The sequence below is a fragment of the Zophobas morio genome, unplaced genomic scaffold (genome assembly GCF_036711695.1).
Source record: "Zophobas morio isolate AGI-343-1 ecotype UQ-CSIRO unplaced genomic scaffold, CSIRO_AGI_Zmor_V1 ptg000014l, whole genome shotgun sequence".
Taxonomy (NCBI): domain Eukaryota; kingdom Metazoa; phylum Arthropoda; class Insecta; order Coleoptera; family Tenebrionidae; genus Zophobas; species Zophobas morio.
In genome coordinates, this window is record NW_026972119.1 from 26,407,425 (window position 1) to 26,421,446 (window position 14,022).

General features: G+C 31.8%; 2 protein-coding genes across 2 annotated transcripts in view; one reads left to right on the forward strand and one right to left on the reverse strand.

The window, feature by feature from the left end:
• The window catches only part of LOC135128711 (uncharacterized), a 184,816-nt gene extending 182,890 nt beyond the window's left edge, over nt 1-1,926 (forward strand). Inside the window, exon 6 of the mRNA XM_064055743.1 lies at nt 284-1,926. Coding sequence (XP_063911813.1) covers nt 284-1,656 — 1,373 coding nt within the window. The 3' untranslated portion in view covers nt 1,657-1,926. The remainder of the gene's footprint in view (nt 1-283) is intronic.
• Nucleotides 1,927-2,005: 79 nt separating this feature from the next.
• Nucleotides 2,006-2,796, reverse strand: Snrnp-u1-c (small ribonucleoprotein particle U1 subunit C). Its single transcript, XM_064055744.1, has 2 exons — nt 2,302-2,796; nt 2,006-2,241 (listed from the first exon to the last, which is right to left on the reverse strand). Exons 1-2 carry the CDS (start codon nt 2,597-2,599, stop codon nt 2,072-2,074), a joined length of 468 nt encoding a protein of 155 aa, XP_063911814.1. The 5' UTR covers nt 2,600-2,796; the 3' UTR covers nt 2,006-2,071.
• Between the last annotated feature and the right edge of the window lie 11,226 nt (nt 2,797-14,022).

The window sequence follows — 14,022 nt, forward strand, 5'->3', positions numbered from 1 at the left end:
ATATCTCGTAGCATTCACAGCTTGCCAACTTCCACCTGACGTCGAACTTATTTCCTCTTACGCTATTGTTTGTACCAGTATTCACTCCTGTTGCACATTGTACACACACACGTCGCGTCGTTTGATACTGCACGATCGCATGATTGTCGCATGTGAAGATGCCAAAAGGTGAGACTTTTTTATTTTTCTTCGAATTGCACGCTGCATGTTCCCAGAAACCCGATCTCGTTCCACCCGGTAGTCGTTCAATGAGCAACAACCCTTGACGATGTTTTTCTTTCAGACCGAGTGCCCTCACCATCTAACTATCCAGGAGGCCACGCACCTCTCCAGTACAAAGACATGTGTTATAGAGGCGACGCGAGGAGGTTCGAGAATCAGTATTATTTCCAAAAAGGGGGCTCCAGTTATCAGACGCTTCCGTCGAAACGAACGCAGTTCTTCCAAGAGATTAACCCCGAGAGGTCGGTCACTCCGGACATCACGAGGGGATTAGAGCGCAATTCCAAGAATATCTACTCGTATCCGCACGAGAATTTACTCCACCAGAGGTTGGGCATCCCGGTGAAAATCCCGGACGTGAGCAATTTCAAATTACCACAGCACAAAGTGCCTTATGAAGACAAACCCGACTCGTATTTTGCCCACATTTCGCCCCACAAAGTCGCGGATACCAGCAGCGACTCGATCAAGATTTCGCCGATCGACCCCCGGAACTCCGGTGGATTCCAGTCGTCGACGCCGTCAACCAAAACCGCCGTCAACCTGGAAAGTCGGCTCCTATCCCCGAAAAAGTCCACCATGAGTAACGAAGAATTGTACGCGGTGATTCATAAAAGTAAGAAGAAGATGAACATCACCACCGACGAAAATCGGGCGTCGCCGGTTAACGTGAACGTGGAGGTGAGAACGCCGCCCCCGGTCAAGTCCCCCGAAACGGGCTACATCGGCGACAAATCCAGATCTAGATTGAGCTGGTCACCCACCAAAGGCGACTACGTCGACTTCAACGCCGACATCGACAAACTCTCGCCCCCCAACGAATCTAGATCTAGATCTAGTTGGGCTTGTAGCGACAGGAAGGGTTCCAGTCAAACATCACGCTTAGATTTTAAGAAACTCCTTTTACAAAAAAGTAACGTACTAGCTAGCAACACCAAAAAATTATCAGCTGTGGAGCAACTCAAGCTGTCTAAAGAGCAGATTCAAAAACCCGCTCAAACTCCGTTGAATATTTTAGAGCTGAGCGGATCGCCTAGGAGTCTCGTTAATCGCAAATTCAACAACGGGCAGAGTTCCCCTAGAGCGACGCCGGAGAAGCCTAAACCTGCCCCTAAATTGTTGTCGCCGAGGTCGCAGTGGAGATTCGCCAACCCCAGAAGCGACGTTCTCTCATCTACAATACTGGAAGATTGTAGAGAAGACGAGAGCCCTAGTAACTCTATAGAGAAAAAAAAGTCCGTCAGAAGTAACACCCCTACGGGTGAACCTCAACCGTATTCGTCCATTTCCCAGCGGCTGCAGGCTCAAAGAGCCCAGTTTTTTACAACCGGAGCCCCAGATGTACAATCAAAACCAGTGAAAAGTAGTCAATTTGAAAATTTACAAAGTAAAGAGAAATGCTCAGTGCCACCCACCCTCGAAACGGCGTTCTAATGCTTGAATATTACTTTGTACATAGATTTACTCTATCATTTTTGATGCTCTTTAATTTATTTATCACTGTCTAGTCGACACGCCATTAGGTACTTTTTTATATATTATTATTATACTATTCTATAAGATACTTTACACCATCCAGATACAATTCGTACTGTACAAATAAATATCTTCTGTAGATACATAAGGTGAGGCTTTCTGATCAAGGTTTTGTTAATCCAGTTATAAATTATTATAAATTTTAATATATTGGATTTGTAAATAAAAGTTTTCTTTTCGTACGACGCTTAGCCACGTTTATTTTCTCAAATATCGTCATTTTCATTTGGGGTAAGTATTCACAAGATTAAAAAAAATCACTTTATTTAAACCTAGAACCTAAATATACACACCCTAAATCTACATACTCGTCTTAACTTTTCATTTGCGGCGGCGGGTTGACCATGGGCGGCCGCACCCCCATGGGGCCCATTGGTCCCATGGGCATCATACCCATCATTGGCGGTCGCATCCCCATCATGGGGGGCATGGGTCCGTGCGGCCCCATCATCATTGGTGGCATGGGTCCACCAGGTCCCATTGCTGCAATAAAACACGTTTGTTTGTTAATTAATATGTGAGGAATGTTGTTGGGGTACGTACTTGGGGGCATCATTCCAGGTGCGCCGGGCGCACCGGGCCTCTGGCCCATCGTGAGTTGGGCAGGAGGCGGGATAGCGACGCCTTTACCTGGTTGAGCAAACGGATTGTTTGCGATCTTTCCGGCTTTGAAGGCGGCTGTTGTGGCGTCGATCAAATGCTGGGCTTGCTCTTCCATCCATTTCTGGTAGTAGAATTTGACGTTGTCTTTGTGTTTTCTACCAGTGCAGTGGGTTTTTCGCACGCTCGGGGAGTCGTGAGTGAGGTAGGTATCGCAGTAATCGCAGTAGTATTTGGGCATTTTAGGTTAGGTTATGGGGGTTTGTGAAGGTGTTCTGGGGTTGTAGCTGTACAACACTAGGTTCGAATAAACACTGAGAAGTTGTTTTGAATGTTTAAAATGACGAAGTAGTCGAAATTTCTGGTTGCGAACTAAAAACAAACAACCGAACCACAGAAACGTCAAACGTCAAACTAGCACAAGCAGTGTTGCCAACCTTTGGCGTAATATCACCAGCTTAGACAAAGCCAACTAACCAAATTTTCCTCACACTCTGTCATAACTATCACTGCACTGCATTTTACACATTAAGTACGCTGCCAACCAATGGTAATTCTTAACAGTGGCGGCTTGTCAGGTGAGGCAGGTGAGGCAGGGCCTCACCATACATAATCATTAAAAATGTTTTTCTTCCATACCATTTTGTTGTACGGGGTAATTTAAAATTAGCGCGACAACTGAAGTTTCTATGCCAACCACAAAATAAAGGCGCAGCGTCATTCTAACCAATCATGTATTATTCATCACTGGTATTATCATGCGTTTAGGCCGGCCTCACGGGTTGATTAAAATATGGGACTAGGAGGCTCGAAGTTTTTACAACGGAGAGTATTACCGCTACCGCTTACTATGGGAATCAAATGCTTTAGGACAGATAGTCTTGAGGCCGGCCGCAGCTCTTATCTGATTGGTTCTCCTACTCTTGCATTTTGCAGTGTGCATTAATTTTAAATTTCAGTCATTGTCGTTATAGAGTTCGGTACTTGGTTAACGGGTGGATTGTGGATACTCCGATTAATTTTATTTGTACTTAATTAAATAATAATGAACATGGATGCAGGCCCATCTGGTACTCAGGTAATCTCCACAGTTCGAAATACAAATGACATTGTTAACTTCCTCGTGAATAAATGTCCCTTCAATAAGTTAACATACGAAGATAAATTGTTTGTAAAGGAAAGCGAACGTCCATGTCCAGATCTAAGCTTAACATTAATTCAAAGAGAAAAACAAAAAACCAGGGCGTTCAGTCTCAATTGGTACACAAAATATGATTGGCTTGCTGGGAGTACAATTGTCAATAAACTTTTCTGTTGGCCATGTATTTTATTCTCGAATAGTGGAGAATCGGTTTGGTGGAAAACTGGATATGCAGATTTGAAAAATTTGTCGCGTTCCTTGGAAAAACATTCCAAAAGTAAAGATCACATATCATCTACTTGCAAGTTTGTTCTTCTCGGCCAACAGAATATTGCCAGTACTCTAGATTCTGCTCGCAAAATTGAAATAGAAAATTTTAATGCCAAAGTTCGCGAAAATAGAGAAATTATTAAAAGGTTAATTGATGTTGCTAAGTGGATCGAATCTTACTTAAAACAGAGGTCTCAAATAGTTCAGTTAGGGAACCATTATTCTAATCCAATTATTGTGACGTCAGGTGTTCCACAGGGCAGCCATCTTGGACCTGTTTTGTTTTCCTTATTTGTTAACGATTTGGCTTGTCTACTCGATGATTGCTTATTGTTTGCAGATGACTTAAAAATTTTTGGTAGAATTTCTAGTATTAACGACTGTCATTTACTTCAAAATAAACTAGAAATCATTAGTTCTTGGTGCGTTAACAACTCTATGGGAGTAAACACTGATAAATGTAAGGTTATAACATTTACCCGTAGATCTAACTGTATTGTGTTTCCATATACTTTGAATAATGTTACTCTCGAACGCGTTTCTGAAATCAACGACTTGGGTGTAATCTTAGATTCAGAGCTACGATTTGCTAGTCATTTTGATTTTGTTCTGAATAAGTCATTTCGAACTTGTGGCTTTATCAAACGTCAGTCTATTGATTTTTGGGATATTAGTTGTCTACACAAATTGTTTGTAACTTTAGTTAGACCGATTCTTGAATATTGTTTTGTTATTTGGTTCCCATTTTATAAAACCCACGTTGATCGTCTTGAAAGAGTACAACGTAAGTTTGTCAATTACCTACTTTTTAAAATGGGAATAAATAAGGATAATTATAGCTATGACCAAAGGCTTGTACTTGTAAACCTGGAACTACTGGAGAGTAGAAAACAAAAAGCTGAAATTCGTTTGGGTTATAAGTTGTTCCAGAATTGCATTGACTGCCCTGGCCTAGTTATGTTGTTTGATATTAGAGTACCTAGATTAGGTTCTCGTTGCTCTGAAACTTTTATACCTAGATTTCATCGTACTAATTTTACGTTTCATGCACCTATGGATAATATAGTTAGATCTATAAACAAAATTTCAAATTATCTGGACTTTTTTAATGTAACTTTATCTTCTTTAAACAGCTACCTGAAAAATCTTTAAGTTGTATGGATTAATTATTTTTAGTTTTTATGTATTTCTTTTTTTTGTAATTAGTTTGCACATGTTTAGTTCTATTTTCGATATGTCGTCTTATGGATTTTGTATCTTTCTCGACATTAAATACATATTATTATTATTATTATTATTATTATTATATTTTTGTGCACACAAGAGCTTCCCTTTAGAGGACATGACGAGTCAGAAACGTCTTTCAATCGCGGAAATTTTAAAGAATTAATTTCATTGTTGAGTAGATATGACACTTGTTTGAGAAATTTTTTGGAAAAAGATTCTGACAATAAATCCGTGTTTTCCGGTACTTCAAAAACGATTCAGAACGAGTTAGTTGAATCAATTTCTTTTGTTATAAACAAGAACATTAGCAAACAAATTTTTGAAGCTCCTTTTTTTTCCTGGCAGATTGATGAAACGACTGACATAAGTTGTAAATCGCAATTATCAGTTATTTTTCGTTACGTTATCTCCGGTAAAATTGTCGAAAGATTCATGGGGTTTTTCGATGTTAGTTCTGGACGAACTTCTGAAGATTTATTTCAATTATTGCTACATAATTTCAGTAAATACAATCTAAAAGATAAATTAATAGCACAAACATATGATGGTGCAGCGGTTATGGCTGGGGAACTCAGTGGATTACAATTAAAAGTTAAAAGTGTGGCACCTCAAGCAACTTTTACACATTGTTATGCACATCGTTTAAATTTAGTATTGGGCAAAGCTTGTAGCACCATTCAACCAGCAGTGCGAATTTTTTTTTCAACTTTGTCGGGATTCTCTTCTTATTTTTCAAAGTCAACCAAAAGGACTAGCGTTTTAGATAAAATTTGTGGAAGCCGTCTACCAACTAGCGCACCAACTCGATGGAATTTTAGCTCTCGTGCAATTTTTACAGTTTGTGCTTACAAAGAACAATTAATTGAAGTTTTTGGCTTTATAATTAACAGCTCTGAATTTGATGCAGTTTCAATTCGAGAAGCGGTAGGTTTAAAAAATAGTTTACAAGATCATAAGTTCTTATTTTTGCTAGAAACGTTTAAATTGATTTTTGAACAAACTGACGTCATATTTTCTGTTTTACAACAAAAGTTGACAGACATCACTAAAGCGAGGAATTATTTACAGTCACTTTTATCTAAATTACGTGCTTTTAGGGGATGTGATGACTTTTTCAATAACATTTATAAAAAACTTGATATAGATGCCACTGAAGAATCCACTCCAAAACGTCGCAGAACAGATGAATTACCCAATAAAGAACAGCAACTTCGGCACATTTTTTTTTGAAATTTTGGACACAATAATAAATCAAATAGAAATTAGATTTCTTGATTTAGAAAAATTGATTTTTTTTGATTTACTAAATAATGCTAATTTTCCGTCTTATGCCAAAAATTTTCCCGACCGACTTTTAAATGATTTGATTAAGCAGTATCCCTTTTTTGATAATATTCAATTAAAAAATGAATTAATTGTGGCTTATAACGACAAAATTTTAGAAACTTCTGGGACACCGGTTGAAATGATTAAATTTATATACGACAATAATCTTCAAAGTTGCATGCCAGAATTGTATAAACTGCTGTGTTTAGTAGTAACTTTACCCGTGACATCAGTTTCTGTAGAGAGAAGTTTTTCTGCATTAAAACGTATTAAGAATTACGCGCGAAATACAACTGGCCAAGACAGATTGAATAATATGTGCCAGATTTCAATAGAAAAAGAACTTGTCAAAAACAATATGTCAGAGCAATTTACCCAAGAAGTTATAAATCATTTCGCACAACAAAAAAATCGGAGAATTCCACTTATTTATAAACAAATTTAAATGGGTATGCATGCCATGTTCAATTTTTGTTTTAGTTTTTATTTTGTTCAGAATTCGCTTCTAGATTTTATATTTTTGTTTTAAAGGTTTTGAAGCATTGTTCAAAATCCATAAATATTGTTATTGTTTATATTATTTATAAATCTTTTTTTGTTATTTACCACGGTTTTGAAGCGGTTGTTCGAAATCTAGAATTTTTATTAAGTTTTCATTTTACTTATATTACTATTGTTTTGCCACATTTTTTATTTACCTTTGTTTTAACCTTTCCACTTGTTATCATTCCTGTTTCCTATTCTGCCCTATCCTTCTTTCCTGGCAAGAAAACTCTACACCTCCACGTCGGTTCTTGCCGGACAGTTGATTATGTGGTGCATTTTTGTTAATATTTTTTTATATTGAAATTTCCTGTGATCAAAAAATGGCGAATTCGTGATTCAATAAATTTTCATCTAGTATTGACGTATAAAACCAACTTACAATTTCAAATTCCTTAAGTAAGTCGCCAAGTGTGGGCAAAATGGAAGTGGAAATTTTTTGAATCGTGATTTGTAAAATGTTCAGGTATCACTTTCAACTGACAGAGTAGAGTAATTTACAGATATAAAAAAAATTATATGTATTTAACTATTTTTACGTCATAAGGTGTGGCCTCACCAAAATTTTAGGTCACGAGCCGCCACTGATTCTTAAATAAAAATGCGAATTTTTCTTTTGTTTATGTTGGTATAATGTAATTCTGTGACAAATGTGTCAAACGTGACGTGTAATAAATGGGATTTTTTCTGTTCACTGTTCACCATAGCCACTAATTCAAGTGAAAACAATAGTAATATTTGTCCGTACACAACTTTAAATTGGCAATAATGAATCACTTACGCTGATTTTAAATTAGGTGCGACGAAATCGAATGTGGTGCTTAATTTAAAAAATTCATTGTCGCCAACTTAACATTGGCTATGGACAAATATCATATTTTTCACTTGATTGGTACCACTGAATCGGCAACCATCTTAATCGTGCAAAGGTCTATCAGAGAACGTAGAGAAGCGTCCTAGTTTAAATTAAATGACAGTTGAAGACTCGTCGACTTATGTTGGCAACAGTGTATCATAACATTTTTAAGGACGCGTTTTACTTTCGACAAATTGACACTTGATTTTTTCGAATTCTCAGTTTTCGAAATTTTAGTTTGGGGACTTTTCAGTTTACTCCTATTTATTATTTAATGATTAATTTCTCAATTTTTCAATTTCTCGGTTTTCAGTTTTTCTCTTCAATTTTACGATTTTTAAATATTTCGATTTTTCAATTTTTGAGTTTTATAAACTCTTTATTTGTCGATTTTTCAATTAATTGATTTTTCAGGTTTTTTGGTTTTTCAATTTTTCTATTTTTTCAGGTTTCGATTTTTCAACTTCACTTTTTTGATTTTTCGATTTCTCAATTTTTCAATTTTTCAATTTTTTAATTTCTCAGTTTTTCCACATTTCAGTTTTAGGATTTTTCAGTTTACTTATTATTCAATTTTTCGATCTTACGATTTTGCAGATTTTTGATTCTTCAATTTTTCGATTCTTTAGATTCTCAGTTTTTGGATATTTCAGTTTTGGGATTTTTCAGTTTTTCGATTCGTCAGTTTTTCTTTCATTTTACAGTTTTTCAATATTTCAGTTTTGGGATTTTTCAATATTTCTGTTCTTCGACTTTTTACTTTTTCGATTTTTAAATTTTAGATTTCTCAATTTTTTTGTATTTTAATTTTTCAACATTTAAAATTTTAGATTTTTCTATTTCTCGATTTTTCATTTTAGCGCTTCCATATTTCAACTTTTCAAATGTTTCGATTTCTTAATCTTTCGATTTTTCGACCTTCCGGTTTTAGATTTTCTGTTTTTCAATTGTTGTTTTTTAAAATTTTCGATTTTTCAATTTTTCAAATTTGACATTTATAAACTGTTAATTTTTTGATTTTTCAGTTAATCGATGTTTTGATTTTCCCACTTCTTGACTTTCGAGGGTTTCGATATTCCTGTTCAATTCTTTAATTTTTCGATTTTTCAGGTTTTTAATTTTTCATTTTTTAGTTTTTTTAAGGTTGCGATTTTTCGACTTCACTTTATGGAGTTTTCGATTGCTCAATTTTTTGACCTTTTAGGTTCTCAGTTTTTGGATATTTGAGTTTTCGGATTTTTCAGGTTTTCCCATTTTTCAGTTTTTCTTTCATTTTTCAGTTTTTCGATATCTCAGTTTTGGGATTTTTCAATATTTTGATTCTTCGACTTTTCGATTTTTGACTCCTGGATTTTTCGATGTGTCGATTTTTTTACTTTTTCGATTTTTCAAGTTTTTGATTTTTAAATTTTAGATTTTTTAATTTTTAAAGTTTTAGATTTTTCGATTTCTCGATTTTTCATTTCAGTTCTGCGATATTTCAATTTTTCAAGTTTTCGAATGTTTCGAATGTTTCCATTTCTTAATCTTTTGATTTTTCGACTACCCGGTTTTGGATTTTCTGTTTTTCAATTGTCATTTTGTCAAATTTTCGATTTTTTAGTTTTTCAAATTTGACTTTTATAAACTCTCAATTTTTCGATTTTTCAAGTAATCTATGTTTTGATTTTCCCATTTCTTGACATTCAGTGTTACGATTTTCCTGTTCTTCAAATTTTTAATTTTTTGATTTTAAGGTTTTTGATCTTTCAATTTTTCGATTTTTTAAGGTTTCGACTTCACTTTATGGATTTTTCGATTGCTCAATTTTTTGACTTTTTAGGTTCTCAGTTTTTGGATATTTCAGTTTTCGGATTTTTCAGGTTTTCCCATTTTTCAGTTTTTCGATGTCTCAGTTTTGGGATTTTTCAATATTTTGATTCTTCGACTTTTCGATTTTTGACTCCTGGATTTTTCGATGTGTCGACTTTTTACTTTTTCGATTTTTAAATTTTAAATTTCTCAATTTTTTTGTATTTTAATTTTTCAATATTTAAAATTTTAGATTTTTCTATTTCTCGATTTTTCATTTTAGCTCTTCCATATTTCAATTTTTCAAATGTTTCGATTTCTTAATCTTTCGATTTTTCGACTTTCCGGTTTTAGATTTTCTGTTTTTCAATTGTCGTTTTTTCAATTAATCGATGTATTGATTTTCCCATTTCTTGACTTTCGAAGGTTTCGATATTCCTGTTCAATTCTTTAAATTTTCGATTTTTCAGGTTTTTGATTTTTCATTTTTTAGTTTTTTTAAGGTTGCGATTTTTCGACTTCACTTTATGGATTTTTCGATTGCTCAGTTTTTTGACTTTTTAGGTTCTCAGTTTTTGGATTTTTCAGGTTTTCCCATTTTTCAGTTTTTCTTTCATTTTTCAGTTTTTCGATATCTCAGTTTTGGGATTTTTCAATATTTTGATTCTTCGACTTTTCGATTTTTGACTCCTGGATTTTTCGATGTGTCGATTTTTTTACTTTTTCGATTTTTCAATTTTTCGATTTTAAATTTTAGATTTTTTAATTTTTAAAGTTTTAGATTTTTCGATTTCTCAATTTTTCATTTCAGTTCTGCGATATTTCAATTTTTCAAGTTTTCGAATGTTTCCAATGTTTCCATTTCTTAATCTTTTGATTTTTCGACTACCCGGTTTTGGATTTTCTGTTTTTCAATTGTCATTTTGTCAAATTTTCGATTTTTTAGTTTTTCAAATTTGACTTTTATAAACTCTCAATTTTTCGATTTTTCAAGTAATCTATGTTTTGATTTTCCCATTTCTTGACATTCGAGTGTTTCGATTTTCCCGTTCTTCAATTCTTTAATTTTTTTATTTTTCAAGTTTTTGATCTTTCAATTTTTCGATTTTTTAAGGTTTCGACTTCACTTTATGGATTTTTCGATTGCTCAATTTTTTGACTTTTTAGGTTCTCAGTTTTTGGATATTTCAGTTTTCAGATTTTTCAGGTTTTCCCATTTTTCAGTTTTTCTTTCATGTTTCAGTTTTTCGATATCTCAGTTTTGGGATTTTTCAATATTTTGATTCTTCGACTTTTCGATTTTTGACTCCTGGATTTTTCGATGTGTCGACTTTTTTACTTTTCGATTTTTCAATTTTTCGATTTTTAAATTTTAAATTTTTTAATTTTAAAAATTTTTGATTTTTCGATTACTCGATTTTTCATTTCAGTTCTTCGATATTTCAATTTTTCAAGTTTTCGAATTTTTCAAATGTTTCGATTTCTTAATCTTTTGATTTTTCGAATTCGCGGTTTTAGATTTTCTGTTTTTCACATGTTATTTTGTGAAATTTTCGATTTTTTAATTTTTCAAATTTGACTTTTATAAACTCTCAATTTTTAGATTTTTCAATTTATCGATGTTTTGATTTTCCCATTTCTTGACCTTCGAGTGTTTCGATTTTTCTGTTCTTCAATTCTTTAATTTTTTTATTTTTCAGGTTTTTGATTTTTCAATTTTTCAGTTTTAGGATTTTTCAATATTTCAATTCTTCGGTTTTTCTATTTTTGACTTCTGGATTTTTCGATGTGTTTTACTTTTTCGATTTTTCAATTTTTGGATTTTTAAATTTTAGCTTGTTCAATCTTTTGATATTTTAGTTTTTCAATATTTCTTAGTCTTTCGATTTTTCCACTTCCTGGTTTTAAATGTTCTGTTTTTCAATTTTTCGATTTGTTTTTTTTTCATTCCCGATTTATCGAGATTTGATTGTTCAGGTTTTCGATTTACCAGATTTTCAATTTTTTATTTTGGCCTATTTCAGTTTCTCATTTTTTCCAGCTTTCCATTTTTTCGTTTTTTTATTTTTCCGCTTTTCCAATTTTTCAATTTTTAACTTTTTGTTTGTCGATTTCTCTATTTTTCAATTTTTCGACTTCTCGTTCTTTTGATCATTCAATCTCTCAATTTTTCAATTTTTCGGATTTTAAGTTTTTTGATTTCTCGATTTATCGAGATTTGGATTTTCCAATATTTTGATTGTCAATTTATAAATTGTTCAATTTTTAACTTTTCGATTTTTCGACTCCATGATTTCTTGATCTTTTGATTTTTCGATTTCTCGGTTTTTCGATTTTCCAGTTTTTCGATGATTCGATAAGGGTGGTTTTGCAAAATCAGACTGTATGTCGCATCTATATTAATCTATGGCTCTATTGAAAAAATTCCTTCAGTGCCGCCAACGCTATTTTTATTAAAAACAATACAGGGAAATTTGTTATTACGAGTATACCAACCTTCTCTGATTCTTTGGTGATTTATCTTTTATTTTACAAATTTAAAATTGTCAACAATCTGTCAATCTTAACAGCTGATAACCGAAAATTACAAATTGTTAGTTTGTTGAAATAATTTTATGGATAAGTTTATTGTTGGTGTGGAAGCATTTTTTACAGATTCTCCAGTTTTCGATTTTACGATTTTTCAATTATTCCATTTTTTGTTTTGTTAGTTCTCCGATTTTACAGTTTTTTGAGTTTTAAATTTTAGTTTTTAATTTTTCAATTTCGTGTTTATTTTTCAGCAAAAGAACAAATTTATCCAAACTAAAATATTGGAAAATCGGAAAATTGTATAACTGAAACAATAAAGAATATGAAAATTTTAAAATAAAAAATCCAAAAATTTCAAAATGAAAATCGAAAAAAAAATCCCGAAATTGAAACATCAAAAAATCGAAAAACGAAACCATTTTGCAATTTTTCAATTTTAAAGTTTTCAAGTTCTTGATTTGCAATTTTAATCAAAATGAAATTTTCCAAAATCGAAACATTAAAAAATGTAAGAATTATTAAAAATGCAGAAATTGAAAAATCGACAAAACGAAAAAATTCTGCAATTTTTTGATATTAAATTCTTCAAATTCTCGATTTTTCATTTTTTAATTGTTCAACAAAAGGACAAATTTATTCAAAATGAACTTTTAAAAAACCGAAAAATTGTAACACTGAAACATCAAAAAACAAATGAATTTAAAAATCGAGAAATTGAAAGAATCAACAAAAAGAAATAATTTTGCAGTTTTTCGATATAAAATTTTTCAATTTTTAATTCTCTATTTTCTCGATTTTTCAATTGTTCAACAAAAGACAAATTTATTCATTCCGAAACTTTGAAAAATTTAAAAATCAGAAAATTGTAACATTGAAACGTCTAAAAATTATAAAATTGAAAAATCAAAAAATTTTAAAATTGAGAAGTCGAAGAATTGAGAAAACCGAAAAAATGAGAATCAAAAATTGAAAAATCGAAAAATGAAAAAATTGAGAAATTGAGTTGGATAATTAAAAAATCGAAAAATTGTAATATTGAAACCTGAAAACCCTGATTAATTAAAAAACGAGAAAGTGAAAAATTGGAAAAACGAGAAACAAAAACTTCTATGAATGAAATAGTCAAAAATACAAAAAAAAATCAAAATCAAAAATTTTAAAATGAAAACTGGAAAACTAAAAAAAAATAAGGAATTGTAAAAACGAAACATGGAAAAATTAAAAAATTGTAACATCGATAAAACGAAACACTGAAAAACCGAAAAACTTTAAATTTGAGAAATCGAAGAATTGAAAAAATACAAAAACTGAAAAATCGGATAATGGAAAAGCCAACAATTGTACAATTGAATAATAAAAACCCTAATAATTATTTGAAAAAAGTGAAAAATTAAAAATCGGCAAATTTAAAAATGAAACAATTACAAACTTGTAAATTTGAAAAAAAAAAATTAAAAATGGAAAAATTGAAGAAATAAAAAATTAAAAATCAAAAATTGAAAAACCAAACTTGAAATATCGAAAAAAATTGAAAAAATCGGCGAAATTGACTAACTAAAAAAGCATTTAAAAAATGGAACAACTGAGAAAAAGATAGAAACTGTAAAATCGAAAATTTGTAACATTGGAACCTGAAAAAGTGAGAAATTAAAAATAGAGGAATTGAAAAATCGAAAAATACAAAAATTTTACTGAAAATTAAAAATCATAATGAAAATCGAAAAAACTAAAAATTCCTGAAATCGAAAAATGTAAAAACAAAACACGGAAAAATTGAAAAATTAACAATTAAAAAACCAAAAATTTAAAAATCTCGAATTGAGAAAATAAAATTCCAAATATTAAAAAATCACAAAGTCGGAAAATTCTAACACTGAGACATCGAAAAATTAAAAACTGAAAAATCATTGAAAACCGAACAATTTAAAAATTGAGAAATCAAAGAACTGCAAAAATAAAGAAACTCAAAATCGAATAA

What these genes read in the sequence shown, in the direction of transcription:
- Snrnp-u1-c (XM_064055744.1), bottom strand. Translation starts at nt 2,599, where the DNA reads ATGCCCAAATACTACTGCGATTACTGCGATACCTACCTCACTCACGAC. An exon ending in ACCTGGAATGATGCCCCCAA is followed by an intron (nt 2,242 to 2,301) that starts GTACGTACCCCA and finishes GTTTTATTGCAG; the next exon opens with CAATGGGACCTGGTGGACCC.